Raw genomic sequence first — 13,966 nt, forward strand, 5'->3', positions numbered from 1 at the left:
AGGTCTCTAGGAGCAAGCTCTGAAATTCCACAAGGCTAGAGAGGATTGTGCAATGACAGAGAACGCACCGCCACACAACTTGAACCCCCAAGAATGGAAGAGATTGTCTGTAGCTCAAGGTTGAACTGTGGGGTTCTTGATGCTCTGTAGAGCTTGGTGGTTTTCTTGCAGATATTTCATTGCCAAACTAGGTGACATTATCAGTGCTAAAAGAAGTGGGTTTGCTCTCAGTTTATATACTACAGTAGCGGTTTGCCCTATCGCTATTTGTGAGGGTGGTCTTGGTGGTTCCTTGAGTGGGCTGTTGTTTGTTTGGTAATGAAACATCTACAGGAAAACCACCAAGCTCACAGAGCACCAATGACCCCCTAAGATTAAGATTCCTGAAGACTTAACTTTCCTTTGAAATTCTTTTTGAGCTGTTCTGCCATATTTAGTAGGTCCACTGAAACACTTCAGATTCATTCTCCAGCACAATCCCAGGAAAAATTGCAGCTGCTTTAAAGTTTTGCAAGTCCTATACTAGTGCATGTTTCCAAGTATCATTAGGAGAGTGGATATTCCAAAGCACCATATAGCTCTAACCCCAGCAATCCCGTTATTTAAATAATGAAGTATGTCAGCTGAAAAATGCACTTCCGTTATTTAAATTACTGACACTTGTCTCCAACATAATTAAGATTATTATTGTTAAGATTAAGATGAGTTAAAACAAGTTAATTTCAACTGATGTAGAGTGGAATGGAAAATTGAAATACTAGAAATAGTGTTGAAAATAACAGTTTAGGCCCAATTTTGCATAAACAGTATACTCCTTTGTAATATAATTATAACTATAATTAGAAAGATCTTACTTAAGTCACAGAGTAGGTGTAGAATAGTTGTACTGTCAACATGGTGAAATATAATTCATTTAGGCTCCATTTATCAATTTATAAGTACAAAAGGCTTTGGTCTGTGTGCAGATGCAAGATGCCATTCTTACAAATGAGAAATGATTGCCTAGTAAGTCCATGGCTGTGATCCACAAATCCAATTAGTCCACACAATCTTAAATTTAAATTCTATTCATGAATATGGAATGAAATCGTTTATAAAAAGGTTGCTGAAGTTGTATTCTAAAAGTAGGAGCACAAAAGTATATGAGATTGGAGAAAGCTGAGATCAAATGGGTTTTGGGGACAAGATGCTCTAAGGTCCTTCAGTAGGATGAAGGTTTGGCAGCTTTATCAGCAATTTTTCTTTCCTGCTACTGCTGAATATTAACTTGACAGTGTCCAGTATAGATCATGGTATCTGACACCATAAAGAAGGAATAGATGACATGCTGACTGTGACCACTGCCAAAATATCTAACTATGACGTTCTTCTGAAGTCCAGAGATACTGTAAATAAAAATAAGGCGTTTTGTATTTCAGCATGCCAACATGCCATTCTTTTCTCCTTTTTTAATGAGAAATATCATTTGTTTAAAACAAAAATACAGATAAGCATTGACAGCCTGACTAATGTCAGTGTAAGTTAGTGAGGGCAAACCAATGACATACATGTTAAAAATGACATGCCACAGTGTTTTGAGTAACACACCAGTATTCAACACCAAAAAACAACTATTCTCGAAAATATACCATTTCCTTGTGCAATTTTTGGAGGCTGCGTGAGAATGGGGTGTGCTTCCATGAGGCTTCTGGATCCTTTGAAAGTTATGCAACAGGACTGCGCCCACATGCAGCCGCCAGAGCCTTTGAAAATTGCATGAGAATGGGGCCTGCTTTTGTGAGGATTTCAGAGTCTGCAGAAGAGCATTCTCCGAAGTCACTTCAAGAATGAAGGCCTTGTGCGACCCACAACAACCTCAGGGCGACCCACAGGCCACGGGCCTGAGGAAAAAGAAGGTAAGTGGCATGCAGCAGATCCTGGGGAGTGCTGGGTCATGGGGGTAATCATGCCATTGGGCATATGCAGTGGCCCTAGGGCTGAAGTTGGCCAGGGCTCTACCAGAGGACCAGACTGGATGCCACTAAGTGCCATTCTTCAGGATGGCCCAGAAGAGGGAGATAAATAAATGTTCCCCTTTTGTAGGAAATGTGTGTGTGTGTGTGTGCGTGTATGTGTTTGACAGGCCAACAGAATCAAGTTAGGTATTTTCTGAATTTTTGACAGGTCAAGCCCCCCCCCCCATTCACCATTACCGGTGTACTTTGTGGCATAAAGAACATATTGAACCCCTTTGAAAAGCTTGACAAGAGGAAATTGCAAATCAAATCTCTTTCCAGATTTTGCATGGTATATAAGATAGCACTGGAGGGGCACGAAGAAGATCTGAGTTGTGGGGATATGATACATTTCAGATGAGGAAGAAGCACTCAAAATTAAATTCATTTGTAATTCCATTCAGATATAAATGAAATACATTCAAATGTAAACTTTCCCTCTCTAGCACTGATTTTTGGTTTGTTTTTTTCCCCTCTTTTTTGGAGTATCTCCCTAGGTTTATTACTCAGATCACTCTTTTGTGGGTTGATGCACGCATTTGATCTTTGAATAAGAAAGTTTTCAGAGCTTTGACTAAAGGCACAGCACTGAGGCTACTCCAGACTGCCTAGTATAACTGGGTCAAAACAATTGTATAACTAAAGCTCCACCAATACTGTTACCTTGGATGCCTAAAACCATATAGAAACTCCTTTGTGTTTATGTGTTCTGTGATTAAAGTCTAGAACAGGTTCTGTTGGACAAATACTTGCAGGTATCTCTTGTGTAACCATGGGTGTGTACCTTGCACTCACCGCTTATTTTTTTATAGGCTGGCTTTTACCTACACTGCACCATGCCTCAATTCTTGAGCTGTCTTTTTGTACCCAAGCCATTTTCTGCAATCTGAACTCTCCTTTTCATTGTATTTACACTGAAAATTCTTCAGGCATTGAAAAGGGAGGGTACAAGGTGGAGATGAGCAAAAAGAGGAGGAAATTGTCAAACTGAAAACTCGACAATGTGAAATAGGAGCAGGAGTTACAAGGATACAGAATAAAAATGCAAGCAGAAATCACATTCCTTTACAATTAACACCGGTTTCTAATTTCCAGTACATGCAATGTTACTGAATAACATACATATTTCCTTCAGAATAATAGAATTATAGTAAGAAAGATCTAATCGTATATGCCAACATGACAGATTTGAATTCAAGAAACATGCCAAAAAAATAACAAGAATTGCTTAAGGAAGGGAGGAGGAAAGAGAGGGGAGCTCCAGAAAGCCCCTTTTTAACCATCTTTTTATCTATCAATTTGTTTTGCCTCTTGTTTTAAAAAAATGCTTTTCTCTTTTATAATCATTTATATATGTATTGTATGTGTATGCATTCTTTTTCTCTTTCTCTGTTTTTGCTATAATAGTAATAATAATAATAATAATAATAATAATAATAATAATATGATCTGAAGCTGTATGGAAAAACATCATCTGAAATAGAATCGCTGCTCAACACTGTCCGTATATATATCCAAGATATTGTAATGGAGTTTGGCTTGGACAAATGTGCCACACTTACTATCAAACAAGGAAAAATAATGAAAACTGAGGGAATCAAGATGCCCCACGAAAATAACATTAAGAGTCTGGATGAGGAAGAGTACTACAAATACTTGGGTATCCTTCAAGCTGACAACATCAAGCACACTGAAGTCAAGAAAAAGATTAGAGGTGAATACATCAAGAGAGTGAAGAAGATCTTAAAGTCCAAACTCAATGGAGGAAATACCATAAAGGCAATCAACACCTGGGCAATCCCAGTCATTAGGTACACAGCTGGAATAGTGGACTGGACTCAAGCAGAACTAAAAGCAATGGATAGGAAGACCAGAAAAATAATGACAATGAATCATGCCCTTCATCCACGCAGTGACATTGACAGACTTTATCTACCAAGGCAAATAGGTGGGCGTGGAATGCTACAAGTACATCAGATGGTTGAAGAAGAAAAAATGGCTTTGGAAGAATATCTGAAGAACAATGATGAAGATGCACTGAAATTAGTATATCAGGAAGGCTTACTGACTACTGGAGAGACCAAACTGGCCTACAAGAAAGACCAAATGAAGAACAGAATAGAGGCATGGGAAGACAAAGCACTACATGGCCAATACATGAAAAAAATAGCTGGGAAAGCAGATAATAATAAAACCTGGCAATGGCTAAGAGCAGGAAAATTGAAGAAAGAGACCGAGGGACTAATTCTGGCTGCACAAGACCAAGCCTTAAGGACAAATGCATACAAAGTCAAAATTGAGAAGACAGCAACAGACAGTAAGTGCCGCCTATGCAAAGAAGCTGAAAAACAGTGGACCATCTGGTAAGCTGTTGCAAGAAGATTGCACAAACTGACTACAAGCAGCGGCATGACAAAGTAGCAACAATGGTGCATTGGAAGATCTGCAAAAAATATCATTTGCCTGTAAGCAAAAACTGGTGGGATCATAAAATAGAGAAAGTCATAGAAAATGATAAAATAAACTGCTCTGGGACTTCAGAATTCAAACAGACAAGCACCTGCAACATAACACCCCAGACTTAACAATTGTCGATAAGAAAGACAAAAAAGTCTGGATAGTGGACGTGGCAGTGCCTGGAGATAGCAGAATAGAAGAGAAAGAACTGGAAAAGATAACAAAATACAAAGACCTACAAATAGAAATAGAAAGACTGTGGCAAAAGCAAGCAAGGGTAGTACCAATAGTCATAGGCTCCTTGGGTGCAATCCCAAAACAACTGGAGCACCACTTGAACACCATTGGCATTGACAAATTCGCTATTAGTCAATTGCAAAAGGCGGCCTTATTAGGAACTGCTTCCATCCTGCGACGATATCTGTAATACCATCAAACATCCACATCTGCCTATCCCAGGTCCTGGGTAAGGACTCGATATGTAGACAAAATGCCAAATCCAGTCTGAACATCTGGCTGACTGTGCGATGATCAATAATAATAAAAAAATAATAATAATCAACACCTGGGCAATTCCAGTCATTAGGTACACAGCTGAAATAGTGGACTGGACTCAAGCAGAACTAAAAGCAATGGATAGGAAGACCAGAAAAATAATGACAATGAATCATGCCCTTCATCCACACAGTGACATTGACAGACTTTATCTACCAAGGCAAATAGGTGGTCGTGGAATGCTACAAGTACATCAGATGGTTGAAGAAGAAAAAATGGCTTTGGAAGAATATCTGAAGAACAATGATGAAGATGCACTAAAATTAGTATATCAGGAAGGCTTACTGACTACTGGAGAGACCAAACTGGCCTACAAGAAAGACCAAATCAAGAACAGAATAGAGGCATGGGAAGACAAAGCACTACATGGCCAATACATTAAAAAAATAGCTGGGAAAGCAGATAATAACAAGACCTGGCAATGGCTAAGAGCAGGAAAATTGAAGAAAGAGACCGAGGGACTAATTCTGGCTGCACAAGACCAAGCCTTAAGGACAAATGCATACAAAGTCAAAATTGAGAAGACAGCAACAGACAGTAAGTGCCGCCTATGCAAAGAAGCTGAAGAAACAGTGGACCACTTGGTAAGCTGTTGCAAGAAGATTGCACAAACTGATTACAAGCAGCGGCATGACAAAGTAGCAACAATGGTGCATTGGAAGATCTGCAAAAAATATCATTTGCCTGTAAGCAAAAACTGGTGGGATCATAAAATAGAGAAAGTCATAGAAAATGATAAAATTAAACTGCTCTGGGACTTCAGAATTCAAACAGACAAGCACCTGCAACATAACACCCCAGACTTAACAATTGTCGATAAGAAAGACAAAAAAGTCTTGATAGTGGACGTGGCAGTGCCTGGAGACAGCAGAATAGAAGAGAAAGAACTGGAGAAGATAACAAAATACAAAGACCTACAAATAGAAATAGAAAGACTGTGGCAAAAGCAAGCAAGGGTAGTACCAATAGTAATAGGCTCCTTGGGTGCAATCCCAAAACAACTGGAGCACCACTTGAACACCATTGGCATTGACAAATTCGCTATTAGTCAATTGCAAAAGGCGGCCTTACTAGGAACTGCTTCCATCCTGCGACGATATCTGTAATACCATCAAACATCCACATCTGCCTATCCCAGGTCCTGGGTAAGGACTCGATAGGTAGACGAAATGCCAAATCCAGTCTGAACATCTGGCTGACTGTGCGATGATCCATAATAATAATATTGGAAAGGACATGGGAGGTCTTCTAGTCCAACCGCCTGCTCAGACAGGAAACCCTATACAATTTCAGATAAGTGGCTGTCCAGTCTCTTCTTAAAAACCTCCAGGTTGGAGCATTCACAACTTCTGAAGGCAAATTGTTCCACAGATTACTTGTTCTGTCAGGAAATTTCTTCTTGGTTCTAGGTTGCTTTTCTCCTTCATTAGTTTCCATCCATTGCTTCCTGTCCTGCCTTCAGGTGCTTTGGAGAATAGCTTGACACCTTCTTCTTTGTGGCAACCCCTGAGATATTGGAACACTGTTATCATGTCACCCTTAGTCCTTCTCCTCATTAAACTAGACATACCCGATTTCAGCAACCGTTCTTTATATGTTTTAGCCTCCAGTCCCCTAATCATCTTTGTTGCTCTTCTCTGTACTCTTTCTAGTGTCTCAACATCTTTTTTACATTGTGGTGACCAAAACTGGATGCAGCATTCCAAGTGTGGCCTTACCAAGGCATTGTAAAGTGGTATCAACACATCTTGCCTATCTTAACTTGTGTTTCTAATCTGTTTTTATAGTACTGTTTTTGATAGGTTGGACTGTTTTTTCCCTTTGTGTAAAGATGGATGCAAAAGAAAGTTAAGTAGTTCTGCTTTCTCCCTGTTGCCTGTCACCTTCTTGCCACTTTCTCCCATTAATGGATCAATCATAACTTTTTTCTTGTTTAATACAAGAAATAAAATAAAAATAGAGTGCATCATTATATTTATAATTTTATTAAGGATTTTAATTGTAGTAGGCACATCTAATGCAAACTGAAAGAAGAGTAAAAAAAGGTGCAAAGGAGACCTTTATCACAAGTTTAAACATTTTTTTGTAACTCTTCAGCCCCTCTTAATTTATAACCAATGATATCTTCATGAAATATCCCCTTTTATCTCTAAACAAATCCATGAAACAGCATCTTTTGTCACAGAACGTCCATTACAGATTACCAGAAATAATTATGTATTTTAACCTCCATTAAATAAAGTTTGTATTCCTTCCTTATAATATATTGTTTTCAACAAAGAAATATTTCAGATTTATTGAACACCATTGCATTTATATAGAAACTTTTTTTTCATTTTTGTATTCAGTGAATGAAAAAAGATGTGTAGGAAAAAAGAGAGAATAACAATATTATTCTGCTGTCCTGTCCAGCTGGTGATGGTTTTAAAGGGCTTTGAAATGAGAGTTAACCTTTATTTTATTCTCTGACAAATTAGATAGATTCTTTCCATTAGCAAAACAAATGATATGCCTACTAGTAGGAAAAAAGAAGGAATTTATTTGCAAGTGATTAGTGAAAATGGAAACTAGGAACCATCAGAAGTGTCACTTTCACCAATCTTCCCCCTAAATTTTCTAAACAGACTTAATTTTAGTAGTCTGGGTGTCTTCTTAAATCACCATTCCTTAAACCTAGAAACATTGCAAGGTATGTGTGTGTGGGAAGGATAATGGGAAAGAATGTGGCAATGATGATGACAGAATATATTGTTTGGGCTCAGAAGCGAAGTTGGTGTAGACCTGGTTGATACTTGGATGGAAGACTATGATGAACTAACACTAATGACAGGTGAGATAGTGGAAATACAATCACTAGAAAATAGACACAACTCAGCGGTGCCAAACGAAGGACCATGACAAAATAAAGGTTTTACTTTCACATTTTACTTATTCTAAATGGAATAACCATTCAAACAGCTTGCCTTCAGAAGTTGTGGGTGCTCCATCATTGGAAGCTTTCAAAACGGAATTGGGCATCCATTTATCCGAAATGCTATAGAACAGTGGTGGCGAACCTATGGCATGCGTGCCAGAGGCGGCACTCTGAGCCCTCTCTGTGGGCACGCACGCCATGCCCTGGAGATGGCAACTGTGTTCTTCAACCAGCCGCCTGCTAACTTGCTGAGGTCCCACATGGCCAGATGCATCCCAGCACCCATGCACTTGCTGGCCTCTGTGTACGGGGGCCAATGGTGTCAGGTAGCAGCCACCCCGGCCCCTGCCTCTCCTTGCCCTGCGACATGGCACCCCCACCCTACCTCGCCTTGCCTCACCTCACCCCACCCCACAGAACCAGCCTCTTGCCCACCGCCCCACCCACCAGAGACCCCTGGATCTCCCCCAACCCTGCCTGGCCCCCACAGGCATCCCTCCCCACAAGCACATCAGGCTGGCCATGCCCACCCATCTGCCATAACCACTGTAACCACGCCCACCCAGTGGGCCATGCCCACCAGGCACCCGGCAATACATAAGTGGGTTTTGGGTTGAACTTTGGGCACTCGGTCTCTAAAAGGTTCACCATCACTGCTACAGAACAAGGGATTGAACTAAAAGACCTCCAAGGTCCCTTCCAATTCTATTATACTATGTTATGTGTTCTATAAGAGTAAATGTTTGGCTGTAAAAGAAGAAAATGGCTACCACCCCAAAAACCCGCAGGAAATGGTTTAAAAATGTAACATTTTAAGACAGAATTATTCTTCGATGTTTCCCATCCTCCCTTTGCTTGAAGGAAGAAATATGACATTCCCGAACTGATGCTGGAAACAGAAACTGAACAGAACAGAATAAAGGAGTTGGAAGGGGCCTTGGAGTCCAACCCACTGCATAAGCAGGAGACCCTATACCATTTCAGACAAATGGCTGACCAGTTTCTTATTAAAAGCCTCCAGTGATGAGGCACCCACAACTTCTGAAAGCAAACCATTGCACTGGTTGATTGTTCTCACTGTTAGGAAATTTCTCTTTAGTTCTAGATTAGTTTCTATCTAAATCTAGACAGCAGTTACATCCCCTGCATTAAAAAGTCTTTCTAGCCAACCATGTGAACTTAGGGCTAATGAACATTGTTGCCCTATGACTTATGTGGTTTCCATATTCCATATAGAGCAGCTGCAAATAAATTTTGTATTTTCAAGCCCATGACTGCATCTTAAGCAGACACCTGTGAATGGCCAACAACTAGTAATTAATTTTGTATTCCTTCAGTAAAAAAAGAAAAAATGATTGAGACCATTTTTTTTTCTTTTTTCTTTTCTTTAGAAAAACCATGCATTTAAATTGCATTTAATAATACTGCACTTGTTTGTAAAGTATTAAACAGTCTGCATTGGATAAATCTGATGCTAGAACAATTTTCCTTGTCATAAAAATGGTGGCAGAGTTGCCATCTAGTGATGGAAAGAGTAATTGCTTGAATAAAATATGTATGGTACTTGTAGTTGTAAAGATACAGGAGAGAGTATGTCCAATAACTTGTTGGGCACAAATAATTGTGTAATTCTCATTGTTTTGCTTCAGCTATCACAAGTAAAGACTGTTGGCATTGCAAATGAGCATGTTTCTCTACCATTTGAGTTATGCAGGTGATATAACACTATTGGCTGAAAATAAGGAAGACCTGGAAAAATGAAATAGGATTGAGTCTTAACATCAAGAAAACAAAGATAACGACAATGGCTGCAGATGGACATGAGATGTTTATAATCAACAAGGATGAAATTGAGTTAGTTTGAGAATTTATCTTCCTTGGATAAAAAAATTGTTCACGATGGCAGTTCTACTCCTGAAATCAAATGCAGGATATAATAATAATAATAATAATAACAACAACAACAACAATAATAATAATAATAATAAAGTTGGAAGGGACCTTGGAGGTCATCGAGTCCAACCCCCTGCTCAGGCAGGAACCCTATACCATTTCAGACAAATGGCTGTCCAGTCTCTTCTTAAAAACTTTCAGTGTTGGAGCATTCACCGCTTCTGGAGGCAGGCTGGTCCATTGTTAATTGTTCTAACTGTCAGGAAGTTTCTCCTTAGTTCTAGGTTGCTTCTCTCCTTCATCAGTTTCCATCCGTTGCTTCTCGCCCTACCTTCAGGCGCCTTGGAGACAAATGGTTGGCCAGTCTCTTCTTAAAAACTTCCAGAAACATCATTTCTGGTGGCAGGTTGTTCCACTGATTAATTTTTCTTAGGTCACACTGCAGTGGTTAACATGAATAAGATCTGGAAAAGTAGAGATATTGATGTAAATACAAAAAGCAGGCTAGTTAGAGAAATAGTCATCTGTATAATGATGTACAGGTGTGAGAGTTGGACACTAAGGATAGCTGATCAAAGAAGAATTGACGCCTTTGAACTGTGGTGCTGGCATAAATTATTGTATAAACCATAGACAGCCAGAGATGCTGAATCTAAAACATAGAGATGCTGAATCATATAAAAGCAGATACATCATTAAAGCCAAAATCAGAAGACTACAAAGCCTATAAAGTCACCAAGAATGAGACATGACTGAATGATTAAAACAACTAGAGAACATTTGATTCAAATGAAGAAGTGGAAAAAATACCAGGGTCTTATTAAAGAGGAAACATAGGGGTTAATTTATGATAACTTTAAGAACTTTGTCTAGGCATTAATTGACAGTGATGATGTGGGGATGTACAGTAAGTGCAAGAAACAAAAAAGGCCATTTCCAGGATTACTTTCTGATTTCATTTATTTAAATAACCCTATTTAAATTAAAATTATGGAGATGGAGGCCAACCTTTTTATTGAATGCTTATAGTTTGGTCATATAGGTAGTCCTCAACTTACAATTGGTTGCTTAATGACCATTTCAAAGTTACCATGAACCCCCCCCCAAAAAAAATCTAGTTACAACCCACTTTTGCAATTATGAGAAACACACACACACACACACACACACATACACACACTACACTCAGGTAATCACACTGTGGGCATTTGGCAACCGGCTCATCTTTATGGGTGTTTGCAGTGTCCTGCAATCATGTCACTACAATTTTTAATGGGTTTTTTTTTTTTTGCTGGTTTCTAGCATTTACTTCAGTTTTATGGCAAAAAGTGTTGAAAAGTTTTAAAACTTCTTCGAAGTCTTTCCCATTAGAATAGCCCAAAACGAACAGCCACTAAATTATTCAGAAAATAGAGGAATTTGGAGAAGTGGCTGGGTTGAAAATAAATAGGAAAAAGACTAAAGTACTTACAAGAAATTTAACAGAAAAACAGAAAGCTCAATTTGTGGAAAAAACAAATCTCCAGATGGTTAAAAAAGTTAAATACTTAGGTATTTATTTAACATCAAAATGTATAACAATAAAAGAAGATAACTATGGAAGATTATTGAATCAAATAAAAATGGATTTGGAGAAGGGGAAAAATTTTCAATTATCATTATTAGGAAGGATAGCGACTATTAAGATGAATATCTTACCTAAATTGTTATTTTTATTTCAGACGGTTCCTGTTAAACTAAGCCAGAAATTTTTTGATGACTTAAATGCAACAATAATGAGATTTATATGGCAAGGGAAAAAAGTAAGAATCAAAATTAAACTGCTACAAGAATCAAAAGACAGAGGGGGCTTTGGGCTCCCAGACTGGAGACTTTATTACCAAGCCACTATTTTGTTGTGGCTTAAAGAATGGATCACACTGAGAAATAAACGACTTCTTTACTTAGAGGGACATGATTTGCAACTGGGTTGGCATGCTTTCCTTTGGTACGAGAAAAATAAAGTACATAAATACTTCCAAACCCATGCCATAAGGAATGTATTACTTTCAGAGCGGGAGATAGTTAAAAAGAAAATTTATATGAAAATACCTGAGTGGCTTTCCACAATGGAAGCATTTGCGTATCCGAATTTAATTAACTATGATAAACTTGTGGCCTATAAAGACATTTTAGATAAAGAAGGAAAACTTAAAGATAGGCAAGAACTTCAGCAAACTTGCATTGATTTAACATGGTGGTCATACTTGCAAATTCAAACAAGAAATGAAAAAGATGTAAAAGTAATGGGATTCTACAAAGAACAGACACCACTAGATAAAATACTTTTGAAAACAGATGAAAATCTGATTAAGAAACTTTATAAATTCCTGCTAAACTGGAAGATGGAAGAAGAACAAGTGAAAGAAACAATGATAGTGTGGGATTTAGAAGATTGGCAAAAACTATGGGACCTAAATATTAAATTTACTAAAGCAGCTGCATATAAGGAAAACTTATATAAAATGTTTTATAGATGGCACATGACACCAGTTAGAGAAAATGTTTAAAAATGTATCAAATATGTGCTGGAAATGTAAACAACAACCAGGCACTTATTACCATCTCTGGTGGATATGTCCTAATGCTAAAAAGTTTTGGTTTAAGATCCATATGTGGCTAGAAAAGATGATTAAAATACAGATAGAACTTAAACCAGAACTTTGTTTGTTAGGAATATTAGGTTTGAATTATGGAAAAGAGAATGAGTTTTTAATATTGCATGTGTTGACAGCCACAAGAATAATATTTGCCCAATTTTGGAAAAATGAAAATTTACCATCTGACCAGACTATAATAACAAAAATACTTGAATGTGCAGAAATGGATAGATTGACTTTAGAAATGAAAGAGAAAGAAGACACAATTTATTTTAAAACATGGGGGAAATTTTATTATTGGTTAGAAACATGCTAGAATGAGAAAAGGTTATGAAATTTAAAGAGATAATTGATAATTTGTATTTATATTCCATGATTATTTGTATGAACTTGTTATTTCTTTTTCTTCCTCTTTGTATATTTGTGATCTTAAACAATATGGTAAACTATAATTAATATGTAATATATTATTATTTTAAAGTGATTATAATTAATTAATACCTAGCATTGTTAAGTAGTGAAATGAATTAGATTTATTGACTAATTTGTTATTTACATGATTTTATGGAAAGTTGTTTAATAATAAGAGTAATTATTAAGATTCAATATGTAAATCCCGACTGGTAGACTTGCTGAAGCGGTTATTTTGTGGGATTAATCCCACTTTTGTGTTATCCCTTTCCCCTGGTCTAACCTTTTTGTATGTTTCCCTTTGTCTTACCCTTTTTGACCCTATCCCTTTATTACCTTTATAAAACTCAATAAAAATATTTATATATATATATAAAAAAGAATAGCCCAAAGCAATTCAAATTTTAAGAGAATAGTCAAAATTATTAAAGCAAAACCATTCAGCAACAGGAGAAAGAAAAAGGATTTGAAAAAAAAAAGAAAGCTGACACTATTATTTACTCAAAGGCGGCTCGGGTGAAAATTCAGCCGAGTAACCCCCCCCCCTGGACAATCTGTGCGGACCCATAGTTCCCAAAATCGCAATCCTGGTCCCTGCTCGCTAGGGGGAGCCCCGACTCTGTCCGTGGAAAGCCAGGCGCCCTGAGGAGCCGCTTCAAAGCCGGCCGCCGCCACTGCAAAGCTGCGCCAGCAAGAGCGGGAGAGGCGCCAGGCGGCTGCCGGCTGTGCCCAGGCTACGGTCCTAAAGAAGGCGCGCGGCTGCCATGAGCCAGGCGGCCGCCGAAGGGGGAGCTGCAGCCTCCCGCGGCTTCCATGAGCCGCCCGCCTCCTCCTTCTCCACCTTCCCCACAGTCGACGGCCGGGCGGCGGAACTGATCGCAGACGCCGCCGAGGACGGAGAACCGCGGAGGAAGGCGGCAGTGGAGGAGAGGGAGGCCGGCGGAGCTCGGCCGCTCGCTTACTGTCTGTCCCTTGAGGCCGGGAAGGAGGTACGGTGTGAGGCTGCTGGGGTCGCCTAGTGGAACGAAGCGTTGTAAAGGGGTCCCTCTAGGCATCCTAGGGCTTTATGCACCTCGGGGTGATGCTCGGGAAGGGAAGGAGAT

General features: G+C 38.8%; 1 protein-coding gene across 6 annotated transcripts in view; it reads left to right on the plus strand.

Annotated features, from left to right (window-relative positions):
- Positions 1-13,496: 13,496 nt before the first annotated feature.
- Positions 13,497-13,966, plus strand: part of BCAS4 (breast carcinoma amplified sequence 4) — a 73,782-nt gene continuing 73,312 nt past the window's right edge. For all 6 annotated transcript variants that reach the window (XM_039345277.1, XM_039345273.1, XM_039345275.1 and 3 more), the window contains exon 1: positions 13,497-13,852. In XM_039345277.1, coding sequence (XP_039201211.1) covers positions 13,628-13,852 — 225 coding nt within the window. In that variant the 5' untranslated portion in view covers positions 13,497-13,627. The remainder of the gene's footprint in view (positions 13,853-13,966) is intronic.

Source organism: Crotalus tigris, unplaced genomic scaffold (genome assembly GCF_016545835.1).
Source record: "Crotalus tigris isolate CLP2741 ecotype Arizona unplaced genomic scaffold, ASM1654583v1 scf7180000017947.1575755, whole genome shotgun sequence".
In the NCBI taxonomy this organism is placed as follows: domain Eukaryota; kingdom Metazoa; phylum Chordata; class Lepidosauria; order Squamata; family Viperidae; genus Crotalus; species Crotalus tigris.